The 13,615-nt window shown below is 46.7% G+C and overlaps 1 protein-coding gene across 2 annotated transcripts in view; it reads right to left on the reverse strand.

Moving 5' to 3' along the window:
• Nucleotides 1-13,083, reverse strand: part of rcan3 (regulator of calcineurin 3) — a 46,000-nt gene extending 32,917 nt beyond the window's left edge. Inside the window, exon 1 of one of the 2 annotated variants that reach the window (XM_042089696.1) lies at nt 12,886-13,083. In XM_042089696.1, the coding sequence (XP_041945630.1) occupies nt 12,886-13,083 (198 nt within the window). Of the gene's footprint in view, nt 1-553; nt 907-12,885 lie in introns of those variants that run through there. The other variant, XM_042089706.1, reaches the window with a different exon arrangement.
• Nucleotides 13,084-13,615: the final 532 nt, after the last annotated feature.

The raw sequence follows: 13,615 nt of genomic DNA on the forward strand, positions 1-13,615 counted from the left end.
AGCCGGCTGTACGCGCCACTCTTTAGCGCACCTGCAATGCCGAGAGGGGTAGGGGGGGCTGAACCGCTATTGCGTCTTAAACTGATCCCAGGTCTGTAGCCTCGTATGAACAATTCAAATGCAGCACACCATCTCCTCTTCCGCGTGTAACTTCTGTCTTACCCAGTGAATAGCCAAAATCATCCAACAAAAAAATTATATAAAATACACGCATTGCGTGGCATGACATTCCGGCTCGCTGATTTGGATAAATAGCGCACGCCGAACACTTTCTCGTCACGTTTGAGTGCGCTTTTTCTGTACATACGTCAAAGACTTACAGCATTGACGACAGCCGTGCGCATACGCTCTTTGAATATTAATGAAGGAATGCGGTTTCATTGATAAAAATCCTGGACGGAAAACAATGAACGAACAACGTAAAACCTCATGACAGATGACATTCGGGCGGGGGGCCTGCAGCGCAGTTCCTATAATGTGGTGGTCGCACTTACCCAGAACAAAAAGCAGCGAGAGATTAAAAAAAAACGTGCATTTCGGTTTGAAACGGTACCTGCATTTTGTCGGAGGTAAAGACCTCGATGTCCACATCGCAGGCGATGAGAGTCACCATCTCCAGTTTCATGTTTATGGATGGCATTCCCTTTCAAGGCTGGGGGAGAGGCTAAAAAGAATCGTTTTCCTCTTTCCTCTCAAATAAGGCTGTTCAGTCCCACAATGACAACTCTTCCGGAAAGGACAAGCTCGGTCTTTGGACACAGTAGGTTTGTTTTCAAGCGCACTTCAGGCGGTGTACTGCAGCATCCAGCGTCCTCGCTTTCTACTTGGCTACGGCTCTCTTCACTCACTGGCCGAGCAGCACTTGAGCGCACGCAGAAAAGGGGCTGTCAGATGCGCGCGAATGCGCCAACCAGCGCCCTCCGCTGTTACATTGACGTCACTAGCTCGCTCGTGTGTTCTTCAGCTTTCCCATCGGTCCCGCTTCGCACTGCAGAGTCGGTTATGTATCGCCAGTGAGTCAGTCGCGTTGCCTTTACGACGTGCTGTTTTGTTAGTGTTTCACACAATGGACATAAACATTCTAGCAATGGGATCAATCTACAGGGAGCGAGCGTGACAACATCTGGCGTTTACCCTCAATTAGGCGGTTTTAGTCATAGAAAGTAATTTAGTCGCCTACGCCGTTATAGCTGAATAACAAAAACAAGAAGTAAAGGCAGCATGCGGATAATTCAGTGCAGTGGGTAGAGTGTCCCCAAACTGCAGTGGTGCTTATGTGAAGCATTTTCATTTACTGAGTGAGCACGCTATCCGATCCTCCTGCTCCAGCTGACTAAGATTGCATAACTTCATAATCTTAATATGAACAGTCTCATTCATATGTTAGCTGCTCATGCAGTAAACAAGTCCAGAAGCTGTGCTGAGGAGTCAGCAGGTGGAGGTATCACTCTCTCTCTCACACACACACACACACACACACACACACACACACAGACATGACTAAGGTAGATCCAGTTTATCTCATTGATGGTCATGAATGGCCAGCTCTAAAGGTGCTACAGGGACCTTATTGTCATCACTGACACACACAGACGTACTGTGCTCCGCTTTATGCACATACACTTATTCAATGATTCTGTACCTTATACTATAGTCCTTAGTCCCCTTCGTTCTTGCGCCCCGTGTATCAGTGTATTAAATGGAAACCACATGGGCACGAGCACAAGGCACATTCCCTGTGAGGGAAGATAGAGTAAATCTGATCTAGAACAAGGCACATTCCCTGTGAGGGAAGATAGAGTAAATCTGATCTAGAACAAGGCACATTCCCTATGCGTGAAGATAGAGTAAATCTGATCTAGAACAAGGCACATTCCCTATGCGTGAAGATAGAGTAAATCTGATCTAGAACAAGGCACATTCCCTATGCGTGAAGACAGAGTAAATCTGATCTAGAAACTGAGTGGAATGATACGCTTGTGGACTTTGGGCACTCTGGCCAACAACTGGCCAATGCAGTACCTAAGATTTGTTTGATTGCTGTTAGTGATGGTCAGTGCTGTTGGTCAGTGCTGTTAGTGATGGTCAGTGGTGTTGGTCAGTGCTGTTAGTGATGGTCAGTGGTGTTAGTAATAGTGATGATCAGTGCTGTTGGTCAGTGCTGTTGGTCAGTGCTGTTAGTGATGGTCAGTGCTGTTAGTGATGGTCAGTGCTGTTGGTCAGTGCTGTTAGTGATGGTCAGTGCTAGTCAGGCAGTATGGCAATGCGTGGGGATGAGAGTATGAGGACTCCAGCCAAATCCTGACAGCAGTCAGTAGCATCCTATCAGAAGAAAAGAAGCTGCTCAATGCTAACATGTTTGTTTCAGGTGCGCACACACACACACACACACGCACACACACACACACACGCCTGGCTCCATGCCAGTCTTGTTTGTCACACTGCACCCTAAGTAACACCTGGACGACTGCTCCACCTGAGTCTCTGGGGCGATGAGCTGCAGCACTCCACTCTATTTTAGTCCCAACAATTCCACAGCCTCAATCAATCCCCTGCCACGGCTCATGTAGTCCGCTTCAGAAGGGATTATATTCCCGTCTCTCGCAGGCTTCCGCTGTGCAGGATTATTACTGGCATATGCAAACACCCTTTTATCTCCCTTTATTTATTCATTAATCTGTACAGAAATAAACAAGCTGTTTAGGTATGCAGATGTAATGAAAATTGGCTCATGCAGAACTGAAGGAAAGGAGATGGTGTTGACCCTCTGGGGCACTGCTGAATAATGTGGTAAGAATGACATTTACAGTGAAACAAGCGTTGCCATGCAGCCAAGTCGTTCGATTTTTTAAAAATGTCAAGCTTGTATTCAGAGCAGTTGGTCTGAGCATTTTTCTCTCTCACACACACTATCTTTCTATCTCTCTCTCTGACACACACACTCTATCTCTCTCACACTCTATCTCTCTCTCTCTCTCTCTCTCTCTCACACACACACACACACACACACACACACACACACACACACACACACACACACACACACAGGGAATAAGCAGATAAATAGATAGATAGATAGATAGATAGACACTTTATTAATCCCCAAGGGGAAATTCAAGGTCTCAGTAGCATACAGACATCACACACAACATGCACTTACAGCAGAAATGGTAAACATAAGTATAAGTATAAACATATAACTAAACTCCACTGTACAATAGAGACAGTAGAAGATAAGAAAAACGAACAAAACTAAATACTAAATATACTATATAAATTAAATCAAAATCCACAGTGTGCTTGAGGGTGATCAAGCATGAGACGCTTGCAGTGACAGGGCCGGGACTGGCCTGTAGTTCTGTGCTCAAGAGAGTGAGTGTCATGGTGAAGGTGCAAAAAGCACATGCACAAACTTCCTAATTACACTTCCTAACACACACATCTCAACAATGCATACATATAATTGCACACATACACACGTAGATACACACACAGACACATGTACACACACACACACACACACACATACACACACACACACACACACAGAGAGACACGTAGACACACACAGACTCAATTGCTCTTATTAGGCCTGCCGGCATGTAGCATAAACCAACAAGAGAAAGTTGAGCCCCTGATGGAGAGGGATGCACATTATTCAGCAGGGCTTTGCGTGTGTGTGTGTGTGTGTGTGTGTGTGTGTGTGTGTGTTTGTGTGTGTGCTCTAATTGTGTTGTGTATGGGGCGATGTTCTGGGCCTGCAGATAGACCTCATGCAGAGCACAGAGTAAACACAAAGCCTCCAGCACAGAGGATATGTGTGTGTGTGTGTGTGTGTGTGTGTGTGTGTGTGTGTGTGTGTGTGCATGTCTGAGCATGTGTGTGTTTCTCACACTCTCTCTCTATCCGTATGTGTGTGTTTGTGCGAGTGTACAGTGTAGTGTGTGTGTGTGTGGTCATAACTTCAGTAGTTTAGTGGTAGTGGTGAATCCAGCATTCTTGCCAATCCCAGAACCAAACACCACTGCCTCATCTGCCTCTGTCTCCCTATCTCTCTTTCACACACGCACGCACGCACGCACACAAACACACCCTCACCTCCCCTGACCCACCAGCTTACTAATCTGAGGTCATATAGGTCCTGCTGCTCTCTCAACTCAGAGGGACTCACCCTCACTATACCATCAATACACTCAGATACAGCACACACACAGGCAGAAAGAATACCTATGGAACTGTGTAGTGTGGATTTCAGTGTGTGTGTGTCTGTGTGACACACACACACACACACACACACACACACACACACACACACACACAGAGCCCTGCTCAACCCAACCCAAGCAGCCTCCGGCTTCTCTGCAGCTGCCCTAATCTAGGCCAAGCTATTTATAAAGCAAGCAGCCGAGAGAGAGAGAGAGGGGGAGAGAGAGAATGACAAAAGAAGAGAAAGACATGCGAAAAACAGGAGGAGACAGAGAGCGAGATGAAAGAGAAAGAGGGAGAGAAAGACATGAGAAAAAAGGGGGATGAGACTGAGTGAGGGAGAGATGCGAGTTAGGGAAGGGTAGAGTGATGGAGAGAAGGACATAAACAGAGGGGAGAGAGAGAGAGAGAGAGAGAGAGAGAGAGAGAGTGATGGGGGAAAATGTGGGAATTAGTCAGTAGGTAGGCGGAGTGTAGGAAGAGTGTGTGTGTGTGTGTGTGTGTGTGTGTGGAGGGGGGGGGGGGTTGACACAGTGACCATGAGAGGACAGATAGACTGGACCGGACCGGACTGCACAGCTCTGAGTCTGCAGACTGCACCCAGTTCAACTCAATTCACTCAGTCCCTCTGGCGTGGGGCGATCTTGATTCCCATGAAGATGTAGCATGGCTATGGTTTGAATGTGGTGATGAAGTGATGCTGATGTTGACTGCATGTGATATTGAACAGTCCTGGTAATGATGGATATGGGTCTGGTGATGATGTGGATGGGTATATGGGTCTGGTGATGATGGATATGGGTCTGGTGATGATGTGGATGGGTATATGGGTCTGGTGATGATGGATATGGGTCTGGTGTTGATGGATATGGGTCTGGTGATGATGTGGATGGGTATATGGGTCTGGTGATGATGTGGATGGGTATATGGGTCTAGTTTGAGTTTGAATTGTGGCATGAGTGACACGCACATTGAATGGTTTTGGCTTATGTGTGTGTGGAATGTGCAGTGTGGTTCTGAATGTAAATTAAACTGGGCCTGGATACAGTGTGGTTCTGGTCTGGTCTGGATTAAACTGGGCCTAGATACAATTAAACTGGGCCTGGATACAGTGTGGTTCTGGTCTGGTCTGGATTAAACTGGGCCTAGATACAATGTGGTTCTGGTCTGGATTAAACTGGGCCTGGATACAGTGTGGTTCTGGTCTGGTCTGGATTAAACTGGGCCTAGATACAGTGTGGTTCTGAATGTGGATTAAACTGGGCCTGGATACAGTGTGGTTCTGAATGTGGATTAAACTGGGCCTAGATACAGTGTGGTTCTTGGTCTGGTCTGGATTAAACTGGGCCTAGATACAGTGTGGTTCTGGTCTGGTCTGAATTAAACTGGGCCTGGATACAGTGTGGTTCTTGGTCTGGTCTGGATATGGGCCCACGGTGTCAGATCCAATCTGGGTCTGTAGGCGCTGATGAGACAGAGTGTGCCAGCTAACCACACGAGTTAAACTGCTGATATGGGCTTAGTGGTGCACAGGTCAAGGACAGTCAAGGTCACAGGGGGAGGGAGGATGGCGAGCAGTCATTAAATAATAACAACACGTGCAAAAAAAACAAAAACATCTCACTGCAAATGAAATATGATCGTAAAAGAGTCACGGAAGAAGAAGACACAGAAAGACACACATGCACGCAGACAGAAAGAGAAAAGGAAAACGTTTTTCATCTTCGACTTCGACACATATTTGGATGAAGCAGTTTGTGTGTAACACTTGTAAGGCAAATGGGTTCTTAATGAGTGCTAATTCTTGGTGAGGGCCAACGCTGTATAAAATGTGTGCTTGTTCTGGTCTTGGCAGTGGAGTGAGAACCTTTATTGCTCACGTTCTGGCTGGAGCTCTTGCTATCGGCTCTCACTATCCGCCCGTCTGGCCCACTCCGAGAGCTTAGCATTACAGCCAGGTCGCTAAACACACACACACACACACACACACACACACACACACACACGTGCTGACAAACCAGGTCAAAGCTTTTGATGAAACAGATTCTCACATCGCTATGGAAACACCATCCAGCTGCCAGACACAACAAAATGAAGGGCTTATGAAGAGCTGGTTGTAAACCGTCCCTTCTCTCTCTCTCTCTCTCTCTCCCTCTCTGAATTTCACTCTCTCTCACACTCTCTCTTTTTCAATTTCTCTCTCTTTCTCCCTCTTTGTCTCTCTCTTCATCTCTCTTTCTCTTTATCTTGTTCTCATGCACATAGATGGTTGAGATAAAGCACATTAGAGTCAGTGAAATCAACTCGGTTAGTCTTATAGAGCGACAACACTGGCTTATGAGAAAAAAGTGTGTCATGGTAAATAAAAAAAACAACATTTTGTTTTTTATGAATCCCTCCACCACCACCACCACCACCACAACAAAAGACAACAAAAATGAGAACACAGATGAGAGGCATGCGTGTGTGCACAACACAGAGCAATTCACTGCAAATGCCACTGCAACCGTCCTGAGTCGATAAACACCCAGTCCAATATGAGGCCAGGAGAGATTTCCATTTAGATGAATGTGCCACAGACTGGTAATTGTGAAATCTATAAAAGTTATTCTAAAGGCTGGCCAAGGCTAATAGGCTAACACTGAACCCATGCCTTCTCCATCCTCTCCGGAGGGCGAGCTTTTTACCGTCTCGTATTATCATTAACATTTGCACAATAAGTGGATTTCTCAAAACTATTTGTTCAAACTGCACCACACAGCGGGCTGCCTGCAAAAGCATGTAACTTGCTCCAAATGCTTAGTGTGACATGTCCTTGCACCATTATTTACCAACAAGGGAGTAAAAATGCTTAGTCATGTTTTCAATATAAACATTTCTGTAAGTAAATTTCAACTGTACAATGTTACACAATTGTGTATGTCGGAGAAACTGAAATGGCTTTTATCATGTGCACAAGTGACTAGATGATGGGGAGGTTGAACTAGTAGTTTTGAGAATTTAAATTCTGAGAAAAAAGCAGTAAAAGCCTAGTTGTTCATTAAAGCGTTGTTGATGTGTTTCTGGCATCTTATCTTCGCCCTTTTGATCCAGAGCCCTCAGTAAGCACGCGGTAAACCATTGAGAACATCGCAATGTCATTCTCTGTGTAGGGTGGCGCAGAGGAGATACACACACACACACACACACACACGAGTTTGTTTGCTCGCTCAGCCGAGCCCCAGGCTCAAATCACAGGGCAGTGTGAGTGACCTTCATTGCCCAGCGCTCTCTCATGCCCAGCACTCCCTCAAACATGCTCCCCTGCAGGACTCTGGCTGTAAAAATAAACAGAGCACACGAAGCCCCCTCCCCACCCAAATCACCATCCACCCTCCCCACCCAAATCACTCACACCACCCAAATCACCCAACCCACCCTCCCCACCAAATCACCCAACCCACCCAAATCACCCACACCACCCCACTCCACTCCTGAGTGAGCGATCTCAGTCACTACTTTACACACGTGGTGTAGGAATACCCGGAATACACACCCGAAACACACACAGTGATGATTGTGAGCGAGACAGAAAAGTGTGTGTGATGCAGCTCTGTAACTGGTTAGAGGTGTTCAGTGTTTCAGGAGTTCATGATTGACATCTGTTTACTTTACGTATTTCTATAATGCATAATTGTTGTATTCTTGCACTGGTAAACGACTTTGACACTGTTCACTTCTGCACCATCACAAGGACACATACTGGACTACTGCGTTATTCCTTTGCACATGTGCAGACTGTAGAGCTGTAATCGGGCCTTAAAAGTTAGGCCCGACAAGGCCCGAGCCCGACAGAAATGAGCCCGAGCCCGAGACGGACAGCTTTTTAAAAGGCCGAACCCGTTTACAGCCCGACATTATTCAAATGTCCAAATCTCAGCTCTTTTGCCTTTTGTCAAGAATGATTTATTTATACATTTTTTAACATCATTTATTCATGACTAATGTAGGCTACGCCACTTGGAAGTTGAAACAAAGAAATAAAATAGCCTATGTCCTCTGTAACATCATAACATCTAAGCACTCTGAAGTTTGCGGGAACCCTCCAATACGCAGCCCCGACATTATAGTTCTTGCGCCAGCTCTTTAAACCCCTCACTATTTACAATATTAAAAGGCCTAATGTCTTTACAGCGAAAGCTGACACACTTGTTCTCCGTAATCATTTGTTTCACCTTTGCAGGGTTGGGTTTTGTTGCTGTAACAAACGATGTGATTGTAGGTTGATCCTGAGCACTGGCAGGTGTGGACAAGCTTTGATCAACATGCCTTTTCAGTGACAAATTCCCTGTCGTTCTTCCTTCGGATTTCACATAGGCTAACCCACTGGCTTATTATTCTCATTATGCACATGCCAAAACTTTTCCACACCTCAGACTTTGCTTTCTTTGCCGGTGCAACTAAAACATAATCACCAGAGGCCAGCCTCCATTTCACCTCCTCAGCATCCATTTTTGCATCTTTGTCGCAGCTAATCGAAACATATCACCTGACCGCTCATTTAGCCTACCGCGCAAGCTGGAGCCCGGCTTGAGCCCGCGTGAAATGATAGAAATTAAGCCCAAACACGACGGAACCCGACCGGTCCCGGCAAACATCTTCAGCTCTAGCTGCATCACAACACATGCTAGACTACTGTGTTATTCCTTTGCACATGTGCAGACTGCATCACAAGGACACATAGTGGACTACTGTGTTATTCCTTTGCACATGTGCAGACTGCATCACAAGGACACATACTCCTACTGTACTACTTTGCATTTTACTTCTTTGCATTGCTTCTGTAACCTGCGTTACTGAGAAATCTGGCATCCGTTAAACTCACCTCCCTAAACCTCATTCCCGATCCGGGTCACGGCACCAATGTAACGTGCGTTGCGTTTAACCCGCGCGGTTCAGCCCTGCACACGCCCGGACTCAAACCTGCGAAACAGCAGCACCTCGTATCGGGAGTCGAGCGTGCTGACAATTGAGCTAAAAGCCCAGGCTGCTAGCTTTCATGCCAGCGCTACTCTTGAGGCGTCGGGGAGTGAGGTTTACTAGTGTTCCTAACGCACAGCTATGCTAGCTGGCATCCGTTACACTCACCCCCCTAAACCTCACTTCCGATCTGGGTCACGGCACCAATGTAACCTGCATTGCGTTGAACCCGCGCGGTTCAGCCCTGCACACGCCCGGACTCGAACCCGCGAAACAGCAGCACCTCGGATCAGGAGTCGAGCTTGCCTCCTAGAACTGGAAGTTGTTCTGCAGCGTTATATGAGCTACTGGATGCAACATTTCCCTTGGGATGAATAAAGTGTCTGTCTGTCTTCCTGAGCCACACACAATTAAATAGACAACAACAAGGGCCACTCATGCTATGCAACAGAGAACCTGTACAGCAGACAATTGTACATCAAAAACTGCATGAACATATGACTAGATGTTATGGAGGCTGAACATATGACTAGATGTTATGGATGCTGAACATAGATGTTATGGAGGCTGAACTACTGAATAAGAGCATTTGAATTCTGATCTGAGCAATGCACCAAAGTGACTGAGAGAAACAATCGTTCATCCATGCTGCAGTAGTGGTGTTGTGTGGCTATGCTAACAAGCTGTGGTAATTTTTAAGCTCTGTTAAAGAAGCCCTATGCAAGTCTGGTTATTCCTTCGCTGTTTCTGGGTTTTCACCTGATTTGGGCTCGCATTTTTCACGACATAGCTCCCCCTGCAGCTTCGGTAGCAAGTGACTGCTACGCTAAACCCCCACTAGTTAGCGAGCTAGCCATCAAGAAACCAAGCTAAACACATACAGGGCTCACAATAAAACGGTCGAGCAAACACATTGTTCAAGAGACTATCAAACCACATTACAAAAACTAAGTTCACCCAAGGGTAGGCTACTTAAAATTTCAACAGCAACAAAGCCAAGTCGGAGTCCGTTTTGCAGTCTTCTTAGAAAGTACAATCTGACTACATTTTCCAGGCCTTCCACCGAGTCAGATCCGGATTTCTTCGGTCCGGGACCAGAAAGTTGCATATTCAGTTTTTCCGCGGAGAAGCACTAGGGGGAGACAAAGCACCCACCAAACGACCCAGAAAGTGTTGTAGAACCATCAGAACGACTCTCAACCTGCATAATTAAGGTCATTTTTGCTAAAATTGTTGCATAGGGCTTCTTTAAGGTCTGGCTGTGGGCTATTAGCTTAGCAGGTGAGGACAGTGATTTAAGCAGAAGATGGCCTCGAGGAGCTGAGACTAATATGTTTAAGGGGAAAGGAGGGCAGCTAGAGAGAAGCAGAGTGAGAGAAAGAGACAGCGAGGGGAAGAGAAAAGGCTTTATATGTGAGTAATGAAGTGGGTCTGTCTGCCGAGAGACCATGTGGGCAGCATAGAGATCCACCAAAGACAGAGAGGGAAAGAGAGAGGGGAGAAAAGAGACACAGCTCTTAATATTTCTCCCTTCACCTAATGCAGAAGAGGAGGTGGAGGGGGTGGGATAAAAGCCATTTTCAGGACTACTTTTTCAGGGGGCCTGTAAACTCTTCCTGAGCAGATCTTGGAGTGCTGTGCAGAGTGAACGCTGGGTGTACTGGGAATGCTAGGTACAATGGGAATGCTAGAGGCGTAATGGGAATGCTAGGAGTAATGGGGGAATGCTAATGGGAATGCTAGGTGTAAATGGAATGCTAGGTGTAATTGAAATGCTAGGTGGCATGGGAATGGTAAGTGTGATGGAAATGCTAGGTGGCATGGGAATGCTAGATGTGATTTGAATGCTAGGTGGAAATGGAATGCTAGGTGTAAATGTGAATGCTAGGTGTAAATGTGAATGCTAGGTGTAAATGTGAATGCTAGGTGTAAATGGAATGCTAGGTGTGATGGGAATGCTAGGTGTAAATAGGAATGCTAGGAGTAGTGGCAATGCTAGGTGTACTAGGCATGCTAGGTGTAGTGAGAATGCTAGGCGTTTGCCTGAGTCTGGAGGCCTAGGCACCGGCTCTTGAATGTAGGTTACAATGTTCTGCCCCCTCCCACCCCTCCTCCCTTCCTCCCCATTAGCCCCTGCGTCTGTCATATCTACAGACTCCTGTTTGTTCTGAGCTAGTGAAGAATAGGCTACATTAAGGAGAGAGAGAGAGAGACGGAGGGAGGGAGAGAGGGAGAGAGAGATGAGGAAAACGGAGCAGAGTGAAACAAGCCTCAAGGTTTGTGGTATTAGAAGTTTGCAGGAAAAGGTTATTTAAACAGAAACAAAGTTTATGGATGGCAAAGTCTGTAGTGTTTGAGTCTCTCTCTCTCTCTGCAAATGCATTCATTATTTGACTTACTGCATGAAGCCAGTGAAATCCAAACGGTGTGTGTGTGTGTGTGTGTGTGTAAATGGGGGTAGGTGATTGTGAGGAAGTTAATTACAGAACTGGAGGCTTCTAGTTGCTGCTTAGATAAAGTAGGATTGACTCATGAGAAGGGAATTTTTGTTGCCAATTTAAGCATGCTAATGTGCTCTTCAAAATATGTTTTGGTTAACGAAGGAACAAGTGAGGGGGAGGTGATGGAGAGAGAGTGTGTGTGTGTGTGTGTGTGTGTACGTGCATGCGTGCGTGTGTGTGAGGGAGTCACGAGCCTGGCACTCTTAAAGTCCTGGCTATGCGGAGGATCTAATGGGATTAAAATAAAATTATTATTTTATTAAAACAGTATTTCTCTGTGTTCCTCCTCTACGCACCTAACCAGGGCCAAGTGTTTCCACATAACCACTCAGGCAAGGACACAACAACACAACAACGCAAACAGCACAACAACAGAACAACACAAACAACAACATTGGAACATTGCTCATAAAAGTGGGCCTGCGCATTGTCACCTTTAGGGGCCCTGGTACTAGTGGCCATCCCCCTCCAACTGGGAGCCTGTCACACACACACTCACACTCACACTCACACACACACACACACTCACACTCACACACACACACACAGACAGACTCACACACACACACTCACACACACACACTCACACTCACACACTCACACACACACACACACACTCACACACCCTGCTGGTAAGAGTACAAGAGCTGCTGAGCTGTGTGCTATCAGCACCCACATCAGCAGCAGTTTCCACGGTGATATCAGAGTGTCCGAGCCGTTAGCCACATTTCTGCCACTGTAGCACTATGCTATCAGCTGAGAGGGAAAGGTCTGTGTCTGTGTGTGTGTGTGTGTGTGTGTGTGTGTGTGTGTGTGTGTGTGTGTGTGTAGCACTCTGCTATCAGCTGAGAGGGAAAGGTCTGTATGTGTGTGTGTGTGTGTAGCACTCTGCTATCAGCTGAGAGGGAAAGGTCTGTATGTGTGTGTGTGTGTGTAGCACTCTGCTATCAGCTGAGAGGGAAAGGTCTGTGTGTGTGTGTGTGAGAGTGAAGAGAGGAAACACCAGCACAAAAGATAGTAAGTCCCTGAATCACAGCAGGAATTATATGCAAACACTTTGTACTTATTAGCATGATACGATACACACACAGTATACATAGGCTTTGTATTAGGGTGACACACACACACATACAGAAAGGATTCAAATATGCTCAGAGGTGATACACACAAACACACACACACACACCTCACACACACACACACACACCTCACTACTCACCCTCTGCCGCTGCTCCTCGAACACGGCCTCGTGGACGCTGCAGGCGAAGAGCGCGGTGGGCAGGTCGCTCAGGTCCATCATCTCCTCGCTGTCCTCCTCGTTCTCTCCGAACACCATCCCCTCTTCCTCCTCCTCCTCGGGGTCGCTGCTGTAGGCCTCCGAACTGCCCCCCCACCACTTCCCCTCCTTACGCAACATGCCCCCCCAGCTCAACGCCACGCCACACACACCTGAGGGGGAGTTAGAGAGAGAGAGAGAGAGTGTGTGAGTGAATTAGAGTGAGTGAGTGACAGAGAGAGGGAGTGAGTGAGAGAGGGAGTGAGAGAGTGAGTAAGTGAGAGAGGGAGTGAGTGAGTGAATTAGAGTGAGTGAGTGAGTGAGTGAGTTAGAGTATGTGAGTGAGTTAGAGTGAGTGAGTGAGTAAGAGAGGGAGTAAGTGAGTGAGTGAGTTCACGGGGCAACCTAAACCCAGTGAGGTTTAAAGATCTGGCAGGGAAAGTGGCCAAGTGACACGGCTCAAAATCACTGTTCATAAAGTTACCTTGTGTGTCATCAACTTCAATCACAATGGGGAGACAGAGAGAGAGAAAGGGGGAGACAGAGAGAGAGAGAGAGGGAGACAGAGAGAGAGAGAGAGAGATGTAGAATTCTATGTATTCATTTGGCAGATGCCTTCGTCCAAAGTGACTGGGGAACAACAGTCAAACTGCCGTATTTTAGGAGATCTGCT

The sequence above is a fragment of the Alosa sapidissima genome, chromosome 1, assembly GCF_018492685.1.
Source record: "Alosa sapidissima isolate fAloSap1 chromosome 1, fAloSap1.pri, whole genome shotgun sequence".
Lineage (NCBI taxonomy): Eukaryota > Metazoa > Chordata > Actinopteri > Clupeiformes > Clupeidae > Alosa > Alosa sapidissima.